This window comes from Hemiscyllium ocellatum, chromosome 32, assembly GCF_020745735.1.
Source record: "Hemiscyllium ocellatum isolate sHemOce1 chromosome 32, sHemOce1.pat.X.cur, whole genome shotgun sequence".
NCBI lineage: Eukaryota > Metazoa > Chordata > Chondrichthyes > Orectolobiformes > Hemiscylliidae > Hemiscyllium > Hemiscyllium ocellatum.
Genome location: NC_083432.1, coordinates 33,389,687 through 33,403,833, shown reverse-complemented (window position 1 = coordinate 33,403,833; position 14,147 = coordinate 33,389,687). Strand labels below are relative to the sequence as shown.

The 14,147-nt window shown below is 40.1% G+C and overlaps 1 protein-coding gene across 1 annotated transcript in view; it reads left to right on the top strand.

Annotated features, from left to right (window-relative positions):
* Window positions 1–606: 606 nt before the first annotated feature.
* The window catches only part of LOC132831048 (G protein-activated inward rectifier potassium channel 1-like), a 57,560-nt gene continuing 44,019 nt past the window's right edge, over window positions 607–14,147 (top strand). The window contains exon 1 of the mRNA XM_060849100.1: window positions 607–1,272. Coding sequence (XP_060705083.1) covers window positions 607–1,272 — 666 coding nt within the window. The remainder of the gene's footprint in view (window positions 1,273–14,147) is intronic.

The following is a 14,147-nucleotide window of genomic DNA, read 5'->3' as shown; positions in this document are numbered from 1 at the left end:
CATCACTAAGATGATCTACAGTCATCACTTACATTCCCTTCTTCTTGAACTCCTTTTTTGTTCTGCTGCTTCATGGCTCTGTTTCCCAATCTCATTTTCATTTTACTTTATCTGTTTTTTTTATGAGTCTGCCTCTGTTTTTCTCTCTGCTGTTCACTCATTCCGTTTATCACTTCCCTGAGGGACCATTGCAAGGCAGTAGTCTGCTCCAATTGGTCAGTCTGCTCCGTGTACAGCTCCTATCTCCAGAATCACTGTGATGCTGGATACAGTTCCCAGGGAGTCTCCAAGACCACAGCAGCCTTCCTGCAACAATGCTGCACATGTTCCTGAGCGTTCTACCTTCACAGATCTCCACAAGAGCAGCTGAAGCGAGGACAGCTCCCAGTTTCCTACACTGTCTGGAAGCATTAAGCTACCTAGCAACGGGGAAACATCATTTGAAGTGAAAATCCTGGGCTACCTAGCAACTAAACAATGTCATTTATTGCCTATCCAACTCCCAGATTCGAAAGGGGACCTGCCTCATAACACAAAGACTAAAGCTGCCTCAAGAATAAAACTACACCGGACAGCGATTGATGTTTTCAGTGTGCTGCTGAAAGGATGTCTGCACTCCGTAGAAAATTCGGTGAAGACTATCAAGTTGTGAACACTTCCCGGGTTTCCACTTACAGTGCTCCCGTAAAAAAGAAAAGGCAAAGGTTTGTTGACAAGAACGGTCGTTGTAATGTGCAGCATGGGAACTTAGGTGGAGAGACAAGTAGGTATATTTCTGATTTGTTCACTACTTTAGTGGATCTGAAGTGGAGATGGAACCTCCTAATCTTCATTCTGACTTATACAATTGCCTGGCTGGTGATGGCTTCAATGTGGTGGATCATAGCCTACATCCGAGGAGATATAAACCAGACCCATGGCGAGAACTATACCCCGTGTGTGGCCAATGTCTACAATTTTCCGTCTGCTTTTCTCTTCTTCATAGAGACAGAGGCCACCATTGGTTATGGCTTCAGATACATTACTGAGAAATGCCCAGAGGGCATCATTCTCTTCTTGTTCCAATCCTTGCTTGGTTCCATTGTGGATGCCTTTTTGATCGGGTGTATGTTCATCAAAATGTCCCAGCCAAAGAAAAGGGCAGAGACTTTGATGTTTAGTCACAATGCAGTCATCTCCCAACGTGATGGCAAAATGTGCCTGATGTTTCGAGTAGGGAACCTTAGAAACAGCCATATGGTTTCTGCTCAGATGAGATGCAAAGTGATAAAGGTAAGCACAAAGAAACTAATTTGCTGGTAAAAGTCAACGCAATATGTTCAAACAAACCAGGCACTCTTAATTCAATTTTGCTGTTTGGATAATTTGTTCAGCTAAACTGACATGTTTCCTAAACAAATGTTTTATTACCCGATTTTGTTGTAATCAGGAGATGGAAATTGTTGTAAATTGAATTTCAAAGCATTTAGCATTTGCTGACTGAAACACTTAAGCAGAAAACAGTGTTCTAGGCAAATACAGCTGTGAAAGAGTTAAAGTGTCATTACGGAGATTTCAAATACATTCGGTATTTGTGCAGCCTTGAAATGTAAGCAATTAAACAGAGTTTATCTGCATATGTTCAAATAATCCAAATAATCTCTGCTGTCTAGATGTCTAGTTACATAAATGATAGTGGTCAGTGGCCTGGAATTGTAATCACTGATATTAACAGCCACTGGTTAGCTGGACAGTGAGACATTTGTTGTTCCTCTATGTTGCTAGAGGTCCTATTCAGTATGTTAAATAATAGAATTTCAATATGTTGCTTGTGCCCATGTAGAATCCCTACAGTGCAGAAAGAGGCCATTTGGCCCATTGAGTCTGCATCAATCCTCCAAACAGCGTCTCACCCAGGCCAACCCTATTCCCCCACATTCTAACATGGCCAATCCATCTAATCTGCACAGCTTTGGACTGTGGAGGGAAGCTGGAGCACCCAGCGGAAACCCATACAGCCATGGGGAGAATGTGCAAATTCCACACAGACAAATTCCCTGGCATTGTGAGACAGCAGTGCTAACCACTGAGCCACCATACCACCCTAAGTTGATTCCTAATTTGAATAATGAGTTCAACAAAGTCAATAGCTCAAAATATCATAATATATCATAAGCTTGAGTGGGAATGAGTGGGAGCCACCTCCGTTACATGTATCAATTGGATGCAAATACCTTTAGGGATACACCTCAGGCCACCCATTTGGCCACTTTTGATGAAAATGGTGGGTAACGACCACTGTCATGGGAGTGCTGGAATTTGGAAGTGACTATCCAGCAATTTCTTCCCATCCCCTCCCGCTGTCCCTTCTTTTGCAAGAGGACCCCATAAAAGAGGTAGTTGCGTTTATATAGCAGCTTTCATTGGTTCGTGCCCCAGTACTTCACAGCCAATAGAACGCTTTTGAAGAGCAGCCAAGGTTGTAGAGACAATGATAGGCAATTTGTGTACAACAGTTAGATCAATTGCTGGTTGAAGTATTTTTGCAAGTGTTATTGTTGAAAAATAAATGCTGGCTGTGGCAAAACTTCACTGTTTTTCCAGTAGTGCCATAGGATTCATACACTTGATCGTGCAGAACTGAACCTTGGAGAAAGATACTACCCGTGAAAATAGTAGAGCACCTCCCCCTCTTCGAAGTGTTGATTAAGATAATGTGCCAAAGGGCAGGGGTGGAAGGAATAGTTATGCGGCCCTCAAGCATATGGAGAATGAGGTAACAGACTTGGGCTGAATACGAAAGTTTGATTTCCTCATGGCACATTGAGAAGTCTACATTCAGTCAACGGCATTTGTTATGTGGTAGGTTAACACATGTAATACATGCCATGAATGCCTATTACCATAAAACACTTTAAAATAAAGTCATGTCTTCGAGATAAAGTCAGCTCGCAAGAGAATCTGTGTCACCTGTTTCACATCAGTTTAAATGTGACATGAAATTGTCTCAGGTCAATTGTTATCATAGAAACACTATTCAATATGAGTTCTGATCATTAGGCTCAATAGTCTAATCTTGTCCTATCACCCAATGAGCCACAAGAGCTATATCTACCTCCTTCTTGAGAACATTTAATGTTTTGGCCTCAAAACATTTTCTGTGGTAGTGAATTCTATAGGCTCACCACTCTTTGGGTGAAGATATTTCTCCTTATCTCAGTTCTAAAACATTTTACTTTTTATCCTTAAACTATGACCCCTGGTTCTGGACTGCCCCACCATTGGGAACATCTTTACTGCATCTAGCCTGTCTGGTCCTGTTAAAATTTTACAGGTTTTTATTAAATCCCTTCTCATTCTTCAAAACTCCAGTGATTCAATCCGAATTGACCCAATCTCCTCTCGCATGTGAGTCCTGCCATCACAGGAATCCACTTGTTAAACCTTCAATGCATTCCTTCTATGGCAAGAACATGCTTCTTTCGATAAGGAGAAGAAAATTGCACACAACATTCCAAGTATGGCCTCACCACTGTCCTGTATAATTGCCACAAGACACCCCTGTTCCTATATTTGAGTCCTCTCACAATGAAGGTCAACACACCGTTTGCCTTGTTTACTGCCTGCTGCACCTACATGCATGCTTTCCATGACTGGGCACATGAGGTCATGCTTAACCCATACATATCCTTGTTGAGCTCTACAACACAAGTGAGAGGAACAACAGAATTGCAGCTTGCATAGGGACTCAGCTTTGACATACATGAGTCAGTGGTGGTGGCGAGGTATGGCTTGTATTCGGGGAATGGTGGAATGAAGTAGGAAGGGCCCAGTATTCTTGAGGTGGTGGGAATTGGTAGAAACAAGGGAGCTTGATCAACATTTAAAAAATGGGATGTAAAGGGCAGTGTCAATGCTGTACTGATAATAATCCAATTCAAGGTGTTCATTGGCAAAGTTTCTAGGGCTTTGAGTTCACTTGCAACATTCAAATTACCTCTGCTAAGGGTGATCTCTGATGATGTCCTTCACAATGCATTGAAGAGAAGGCCGGCTGCCACTGCACTTTTAACCAGTTCCCACAAAGTATCAAAATTAACATTGCACTTTAACATGAACATTCAGTAAAGAGTGAACAAAGAAACACTATATTTGAAGAAAACCATAATGGAAATGACCCTCTCTCCCCTGTAACCATCAATGTCATGCCAAATAGTTTCCATGCAACGCATTTAGATTTCTGACTAAGCTAATTTTAAAAATAACAGTGATGCACACATGAATAAAATGAAATCAATGTAATGTGAGTTATTTAAAAAGTGAAGTTTAACTTAAAAAATACCATGCCTCCTTTTTGTCCTCAATATGCCCAATATTAAAGGCAATAGAACGGGACAGGACAGTTGTGAACGTGCTGAAGAGTCTTCATGTTTGGCAATAAGGTCCTTTTCTAGCCTGCCTGGACCTGCTTTGTTGTCAACTACGGATGGGTTTCACCACTGGAAAGCCAACCTGATGTGTGGTCACACTTGTCTCCCCTGTACATTGGCAGCATTTTAACTTTCAACTAGAGTCATGCGTGAACCAGCAAAAAAAATAGAAGTGACACATGCATCTAGTTCCACCATTAGGAATGGTATGCCACTGTTAAAATGCCACCCAAAATTGTTTGAAATGACATCTGAACCCATTGCATAACCTTTTAACTCAACAGGCTAAAATTAGGAAAAGTTAACGCTTGAACCAGGATTTCTGCAGTTACTTGGCATGTCATCTAGCATTACAGTGCTGGATCCACAATTGAGCATTAGTAGCAGAACCACTGTCCTAGAGAGGTTCATGCTCTCCCAAGCCAACAATTGCCTCTTGTTCACCTTGACAGGAGCAGGTGGAGACTCTGTTTTAAAAGGCAGTGAAAAAACTCTCATAATCAGCTTGGAGCTGACATTCTCCTGGTAAATTCCAGTAGGAAGCTGGTGCAATCTTGGGGATATTCTGGGTCACTAAATTCTTCTGCATTTTTGGCTGATTTATCTCCCCTGGAACATTTCGTGAAATTTCCGCTTATGTGAGTCACTGTTTTAGGATGAAAGGTTATTTACTGGAATAGTACAGACATTTGTTAGACTCCTGAAGCCAATTTGGAGGCATGCATGCATGGAGGCAAGTAACAATATCAACAAGTTAATCGAGTTTCAAATGATAACTTTCATAAAAATGTTAAAATTAGAACTGTCCAGAGTACAACTTGAGAACTGAGATAAGTCCAGAAGTATATAAATATTATCGATGGCAGAAATACATTATAACCCACTACTCATATGGCAACGCAAATAGCTCATATTATAGTGTTAATTTTTGCACTCAATATCAATATCATATGTTTAGGATTATTAACATGGTAAACAGTTATCATGGAAAATAGAATTAATAAAAACAAACAAATTAATGAGAAATCATTTCAAAGAAGGGTATGTTAAAAACATTCACCATAATTTTTCTGGAACCTTTCCGATAATAAAATAATTCTTATGATGTTTTACTTCTTTGTTATGCTAGTCACGTATCAAAATGTTCTGGGGGTGTAACAGTTCCAAATTTCTAATGGATTTTGTAAATGCATTAATGAAAAACTAGAGAACTGATGGTCACATTTAAAATAAGTAAATAATTTAAACGAATTTGCCTAAAACTGTATGTTATTAATACAATCTCATTACATTCTTGCAGTATGTAACCAATATACTCTCTTTTAAATCTTTGCAAAATGCAAGTAAAACATCTTTTAGATCTATACTTTCTCATGCGTATAATCTGTTATTTTATTGAACACAAAATTATAGATCTCCTTGTTGTGCAGATATGTTGGCATATTGTAACATATTGTAATTTCAGTTGCAGGTCTTTGTTTTTGAATTTGCACAACATGAGTTGTAGAGTCTGGGTTAATATAAAACATCTTGAATTGAGTTGAATTCTGTGATCAAGATGGATTTAAATTTAAATTGCTGCCATGAAATGAATTGATTGCACAGTGACAAAAGACATGAACTTAATGTTGACATTAAATCACAGCCACTTTTATAATAGCCATTTTGATACAATTAGTGAGAGTTCAGGTCAAGTTCAAAACTTAGTTGGTTACAAAAATCAGTACAATTCGTGGTCCACCATCATAACAGTTTCCTCAGAGGTGACCCTATATTTGAAGTATCACATACTGTCATTTCTATTGGTCAATTTAGCATCTTTAATCCTTTTCAAGTCTACAACAACGTTTTTGTCTATCAGTCAAATATGGCATTTCCTATTATTATTGACTGTGACATGAAAGAGGGCTGGAATGTGATGCAGAATAATGACAATAAAGCAAGTTTGATCCTGACCGAGGTTGTTCTTAGGCTTGACTCCTTTCCTTGCTTCAGGATTATACTATAAACCATGCCATATCTTTGGATTATCATGTATCCATACTGACGTCCATTGTATTGAAAAGAAGCATGATACTTCTTAGACTTTAAGGTCTTTAGTCTCTAAAGAAATAAAGGAGCTTCAAGAAGATAAAGATGTCAAACAAATACAATTCCTGCTTTTCAAACAAAAACATTGAGTAAAATAAAGGAATGTGTTCCTTTTTTAATTGGTGACCATCACTAGTTCAATGATTTAATAGAACTGATTGTCATCTTTCCTGCATATTCAGAAATGTAATGAGGATATTTTGTTATTCTCTTTCATATCAAGCATTGTAAAAGAGCTTGTTTGTAAAAGCTTTTTGTAATAAGATTCAGTGACTGTGTAGAAAACAACTAATCAAAACGCTTGTTCTAGACATGAACTAACACAGACTCAGATCGTGGTAAAGGCCACCCTTATGGAAGGTGAGTGTGGATGAGACAGATATTACTTCTGGTGCAGGTGTTGAGAATACTGAGTCTGACAGCTGAGTGGTTAGGCAGTACAGAGGGATTGCAAGGATAATGCTGTTGAGCGGTTGTCTCAGTAGCAGCAAATGAGAGATGGTGTTTCCTGTCAATATTGAGAGTGGCAGAGCATAAGCCTTGATGGGAGGTGGGTATAGTTGCAGAGATAGAGTGAATGTTTTGTGTTGTAGAGAAGATACTGGCACTTATGCTGAGCTTTCCTCCAGGCAATTGAGAACGTATTGAGTGTAGGGGCAACTTCAGACCAAGCTGACATGGTCTGGTGGCTTGTTCCCCTGCTGGTTCCGAGGGAAGAGGAATTGCTGCCTTGAATCACTTTTTCCAGCAGCATCCCCAGGTCCATGCCCGCACGGCATGGTACCCCTCTTTGACCCATCTGCGCAAATGTCAGCAACTGTACAGGGCAGCTTCAGGCAGCCAGTGATTAGCTGGATGCACAAAGGCCTTTTAAAGATGTCATGGACACAAAGAATGTTGGTGGATTCAGATTTTATGCAGAGTGGCAAGTTGTTGGGAAAATGGGTCTGAAATCAGGTATGAGGATTACTACAAGGGCTGGTCAGGTAGTTAATGAGCTGAGTTTGGTAAGAAACAGTGATAAAAATCATGATACCTATGTGAAAAATGTCATCCATATGTAATGGCTTCAAGTCAAACAGTTACGTTCTTAACTATGACCTTAGATTACTTACAGTGTAGAAACAGGCCCTTCAGCCCAACAAGCCGACACCCTGACATTTACCCCTTCACCTAACACAACAGGCAATTTGGCATGGCCAATTCACCTAACCTGCATATTTTTGGACTGTGGGAGGAAACCGGAGCAAACCCACGCAGACAAAGGGAGAATGTGCAAACTCCACACAGTCAGTCACCTGAGGTGGGAATTGAACCTGGGTCTTCTGGTGCTATGAGGCAGCAGTGCTAACCGCTGTGCCACCGTGCCACCCAGAACTACTTGTCTTTCTGCCAAGTCTGATTTTTAGTTGCCCTAGTAATATATTATGTGATCAATATGTTTTAAAACTATTACAATCAATAAAATGTTTACATCTACATTTGTGTATGTCGAATGTGGAGTGAGAATAGAGGAACCTTGAAAGGAAAGAGTTCAATTATTGACACTGTTGTCAATAGCCTTATAATACAGCTGGTGTAAATTGCATGGTGTATTTTTGATATGTTTGTCACAATAGAATTCTGTCACAATCAAGATGTGCATAATGGCAATATAGATCAACTTCAAATTCTGAGTTTCTGAATAAACACAGCAACTAGATGTATATGTGGAGTAGGACTCATTAGCTCAGTTGGAAAGAGGGCCAGAGTGTGATGTGGAATAAAGACTGTAGAGCAGGTTTGATCGTGGCTGAGGTTGTTCTTCAAATTTGACTTCAGGATGATACTATAAGCCATGCCAAGTCTTTGGATCTACACTTTGTGAACAGAGAGAGCAGCAATGCGTTGTCATTTTGAGGGAATGGTGCATTGGTTTACATTATGAGGTTAGTAAGTTTTGAGAAGATTTGTAGCTCAGGTTAAGATTCTGAATGTAGGTTTCCTTGCTGAGCTGGATGGTTCATTTTCAGACATTTCATCACCATACTAGGTAACATCATCAGTGACCCTCTGGATGAAGCACTGGTGGTATAATTCGCTTTTTATTTATGTGTTTTGACATCTTTGGGTTAGTGATGTTATTTCCTGTGGTGATGTCATTTCCTGTGGTGGTGTCATTTCCAGTCCTTTTTCTCAGGGGTGATAAATGGGATCCAAGCCAATGTGTTTGTTGATAGAGTTCTGTTGGAATGCCATGCTTCTAGGAATTCTCATGCATGTGTCTGTTTGGCTTTTCCTAGGATGGATGTGTTGTCCCAGTCAAAGTGGTGTCCTTCCTCATCTGTATGTAAGCATACTAGTGAAAGTGGTTCATGTATATTTGTGGTTAGTTGCTGTTCACGTATCCTGGTTCCGAAGCTCTGTAGAAACTGTGCAGAGCAGGGGAAAATCACCTATACAGTGTTATCAAAAAGAATGGGTATCCAGTGAACGCAGTCTGCCGATTTCTCAGCAACAAATCCAACCAAGTAGACAACACAGGTCCAGAAACCCTTGCCACTCTCCCCTACATCAAAGGCATCTCAGAAATGACTGCCAGACTACTCAGACCTCTTGGCATCATGGTAGCCCACAAACCCAATATTAAAACAGCAGCTAATGAACCTGGAAGACCCATTCATTTTGTCACTGAGAGCTTACCCTCTTGAAGCTGTTAATTTGTTACGTCATAAATTGTACAATAAAATGCTGTTCACGTATCTGTAGCTCTTGCCATGCCTCCGCATGCAGATAGCTCAGCAATTTCCATCCACTTGTCATGCAGGCAGCAACTGTCACGCAAGTGCTTCAGTGTCTGGGGAGCGAGCAGGCAGGCAGGGATACAGGGAGGTGGATCATCACAGCTGCCAGGAGCTCTGTGGAACATACTCACCTGCTGCTTTTGGTTTTGTGTGGAGCATGAAGAAGAATTTAGCCTTGTAGTTTAGATGGCTGCTGCTCTACAAAAGCCTGACTGGAGCAGACCAAGTAGGCAGGTCTGGCTTAACTGAGAAACCTGAAACGAGCATTAGCGCCGTGTTTAACATGACCAAGATGCCTTATCCTTGTTTGAAGTCACTGCCCTGGAATCCATTTGTGGGGAGAGAAAACACAATTAACAGTTCAACTCTGGTGACCTCCTTCAGAACAGAAAGCTTGTAATTGCACTGGAAAAGTTGCAGTGGAGATTCATAAGGATATTACCAGTATTGAAAAATGGCAGCTATGAAGAAAGACAGGATAGACCATCTCTGTTTTCCTTAAAACTGAGGAGGCTGAGGGGAGATTTTATTGAGTTGTACAAGGTTGTGAGGCACTTGGACATAATAGATGGGAAAGACCTCAATCATTACTTGAGAAGACAGTGATTAGGGGGCATAGATTTAAAGTCATTTGGTTGTGATTTTTTCTGGATTTCATATTTTAGTTTGAGATGTAGTTAATCTGGTAGTTTTTGTCTGACAAGGGAAATGGGTCATTTTTGTATTAATGCAGTATCTTTAAAGGAAGACATATTGTGCAGACACACTTATAATCCTAGAACACTGACAAACTGAACTTTGAGTAGCAGTGCGCAATGTATGATTAATTAGAAGCTCTTCAATTAGGGCAGCAGGGTGGCTCAGTGGTCAGCGGTCAGCGCTGCTGCCTCACACCGCTAGAGATCCGGGTTCAATTCCTGCCTTGGGCAACTGTCTGTGTGGAGCTTGCACATTGTCTGCGTGCGTTTCCTCCCACAGTCCAAAGATGTGCAGGTTAGGTGAATTGGCTGTGCTAAATTGCCTATAGCATTAGGTATAGGGGAATGGGTCTGGGTGGGTTGCTCTTTGGAGGATCGGTGTGGACTTGTTGGGCCAAAGGGCCTGTTTCCACACTGTAATAATCTAATCTATACTGCAATTGAAAAGTAAGTAATTCATAAAGTCATGAATTTTTTTATTTTTTATTAATTTCTGTCAGTATTTTAGTAAGAAAGGACTATGGTAATGTATTGAGTAAAACATCCACAAGAGTCTTACCAGCAACGTTGTCCTCAGCTAAAGTTTAGCCAATTAAAAGTTTATGTATAACAGCTTGTTCTTTTTAAAATAAAAAAAAGACACTCTATTATCTTCAAGTGAATAAGATCTTTTATGCATAGAAATATAACCATTGCCACATTATTGGCAAATTAGATGTAGGATTTTTAAATTAAATGACTATTGATCAATCCTAAATGAACTGTAAAGTAAGAGTTCTGAGCATCATGTATTTTTGAGTACTCCAATCCTGAGAGCAGATGAAGTGCTGTCTCACCCAAGTCGGTATTATATCAATCTGAAGATGTCATGTTTCATTAGAGTTAGTCAAGGGTTGTTGAAAATTGAAGTCCGCAAGGTTAGTCAGGACTGTTGTCCAGCTTTTGACTGTTATCGGGGATGGTTAACCAGGGACGCCTGCCTGGGTTTTGATTGCTATTAAAGATAGTTAGTCAGGGGCGTCTGCCAGCGTAACACATGGGGTTTTTGTCCGAGAGCCAGATTTTGGATCCAGTTTGAAGCCTGTCTTTTATTCCTGATAAGTCTAACTTTTGTGTTTTTTGGTTATTACTTAAATAGTTCTTGGTTGTTAGAAGAGTGGCTTGACTATACCTAACAAAATCTGATGTTACACAATAATCCATACTCTCATCTTGCCTGATGATATATTCCTGTTCAACCTGTTGGATTTGAACTACGCAAGTTTATGGGTTTATTCAAGAATTTTAATTGGGCCAGCTCAACAGAATTGAAATATTGTAAGTTTTCTAAGCTCTGTTTCAAAACTGGCAGAGTAGAAGGATTAGTGGGAGACGAAGAAATTTATTTTCACCCAGTAGGTGGTGGGGTCTGGAATGCAGCAATTGAATGGGTAGCAGAAGTAGAAACGCTCAGCTCATTTAAAAGGTTTCTGGATACACAGCTCAAGTATTGTAATCTCCAGATAGACAGATCGAGTGCTGGTAAATGGAAATATGTTGGGTGGTTTGTTTTTCAGGATGATCAAAGTGGCCTCCTACTGTGCGGTAAATTTCTCTACGTTTTCTAAATATTCAAAGTAGCTGCAAAGGGGAAGCTTGCCTGGATGTGAAGATAGGATGGGGAGAGGCAGTACATGAATTGTTCCTTTGGAGGACCAGCATGGAAATGATACGTCTAAAGGCTTTCCTCCATGCTGTCACAGTTTTATGATTCTATCAGTGTTATCCTGAAAACTATAAATATCTTCATTGCTAGTTGCTAAGTTTTGTATCATCTTCAACTTCTGTGATGCTGCTCCCTGCATCCAGATCTCAGTCATTCAGAAAAATTGCAATGAGTAGTGTACCCAAAACTGACAGAGAGATTGACAGGTAACCTCTGGACAAAACATTTTCCCTGTGGTGTTCTGAAATTAAATCAAGAGCAGCCTCCGATACCAGTGCAGGACCTTAGACATGGTCAACCAGCCACATGGACAGCCAGACTCAGGATGGCTTCCACATAAGGGGTAAACACCAATGTCAGGCTACCCACCACCTATCTTGAGTCTTTCTGCCCTGTTGTGGCTTGTTGTCCTCCTGGAGCAAAAGAGAGGCAGGTATTAACAGAAGATTAAAGTATTTAGCACAGCTGTTACTGTTGGTGCAAATGGGGAGGTGTTCCTAATGGGTGAGTAGGCAGCACAGAAGGCACGCAGGGTTCGTAGTGTTGGTGCTTGGGCTGGAGTTGGTGAGGGTGAATGGGGAATACTGCAGCAACTCTGAGAATGGCAAAGCATGAGCCTTAGTGGGAGGTAGTACATAAGCAGAGATAGCGTGCATGTGAGGTATTGGCGAGATGATGTTGGCACTTACCCTGGTGAAGTGGAGATGGTCATTAACAATTTTACAGTGTTGGGCATTCCTTGAGAAAGCTGAGACTGCTTCAGCCCAGATGGCAATCGCAGACTGGAGTGGCCTGGTGTCATGTGTGTTACAGTGATCCCAGGAGAAGAGGAAGGTCTGCATTTCATTGCTCCATTGAGCACATCCTCCAGGATCCTGTCCTTAAAGGAGCTGCCTATTTTGAAGTGATTGCATTTTTCCAGCTGCACAATGGGCTTTTAAAGATGTTATCAGTGTCAGGGATACCAGTAAATTCCGGTATATCCCAGCATGAGTAACTTGTTCTTGGAATGGTGCATAGTAAGATGGGGCCAGAATTAGATGTGAGAGATGGCATATGGCGAGGTAGTTGATGAGGCAAGTTTTTGGTAAAATATGGTGAGAAAACTGCTAAGCTTTGTGGAGAAAATCCATCCAAAAAACCTTACACAACTGGCACATAATCAAAAAGAACTATGATTCAATCTCTAGTTTGGGTTTGAGCTATCTCATCCCTGAGTATTCTCCATTTCCGTATCTTTTAACGGCCTTTCTCAGTCTAACACCCAATCTAACCCATATGCAAGCTATATAATTCTGTCATGAATGACTTTTAAAAACCTCTTAAAATTGAAAATCACACAACACCAGGTTATAGTCCAACAGGTTTAATTGGAAGCACAGTAGCTTTCTGAGCGACGCCCCTTCATCAGGTGATCTCCTGATGAAAGAACGTCGCTCCGAAAGCTAGTGTGCTTCCAATTAAAGCTGCTGGACTATAACCTGGTGTTGTGTGATTTGTACACCCCAGTCCAACACCGGTATCTCCAAATCTTAAAATTGAATTTGTTTTGTTTCATTTTAAATCCAATTTTAATGTATGCGTGAGTTTCAGAATACTGATAACAATGGACAAAATGGTCGCTACTGTTTTCCATCAGATTTGCTAATCTGTTTACTTGCCATGCATTTTTTTAAAAAATGAAATTAACATTTAGAGGGAAATAAATCCTTAATTGTTGACAGATAATGTGATAGAGCATAAAACAGTCTTCAAACATGGCACTAATTTAATGTTTTTATTTAGAGTAGACAGTACATCCAGAATTAAATGGCTGTTCTGGGTTTTAATTATATGCAGCAAGGGATGAAATACTGACTGGAAGTTGAGCATTGTTACCTTTTCATTTTAATGTGGTTATATTGTTGACTTGAATCCTACTAATATATTAATATTAGATGTGATCAATACTGCAGTGCTAGAACATTGTGTAAGATCTGAGGCAGAGATAAATACAGGGAAAAATGAGAGAGTGCGAGGCAGAAAGATAGCACAAGTAAATAAAGAGGCAAAATGAAAAGTAAAATAAGAAATAAACTTTAAAAAGGGGAAAAAATAAAAAGAACAGTAACAAAATGCATTAAGAAAGTGAAAAAAAATGACAGTAGTGAAGAAGCGACCAGAAAATACACAGAAATAGGAGATGATACAATGTTCTCACTTGTAGCTGCAATCTCTAATATATATGTACTGACCAGCAGTTATTTATTTTCAGAACCTAGGGTGGGATTCATGAGCAAATTCTGTGAAATCAATAATGGATGTTGCATAACTTTCTACTGGACCATAAGGGATTAGAAGTCTTTTTCCTCTGTCTTACTGCCTGCTACATGTGTGATGTCTTTTCCTGTCCTGCTTCCTTTCATTGTCTAATGGTTAAATTCCTCTCTCTTCCCATCCACAGATTACCAGCAATAGATAG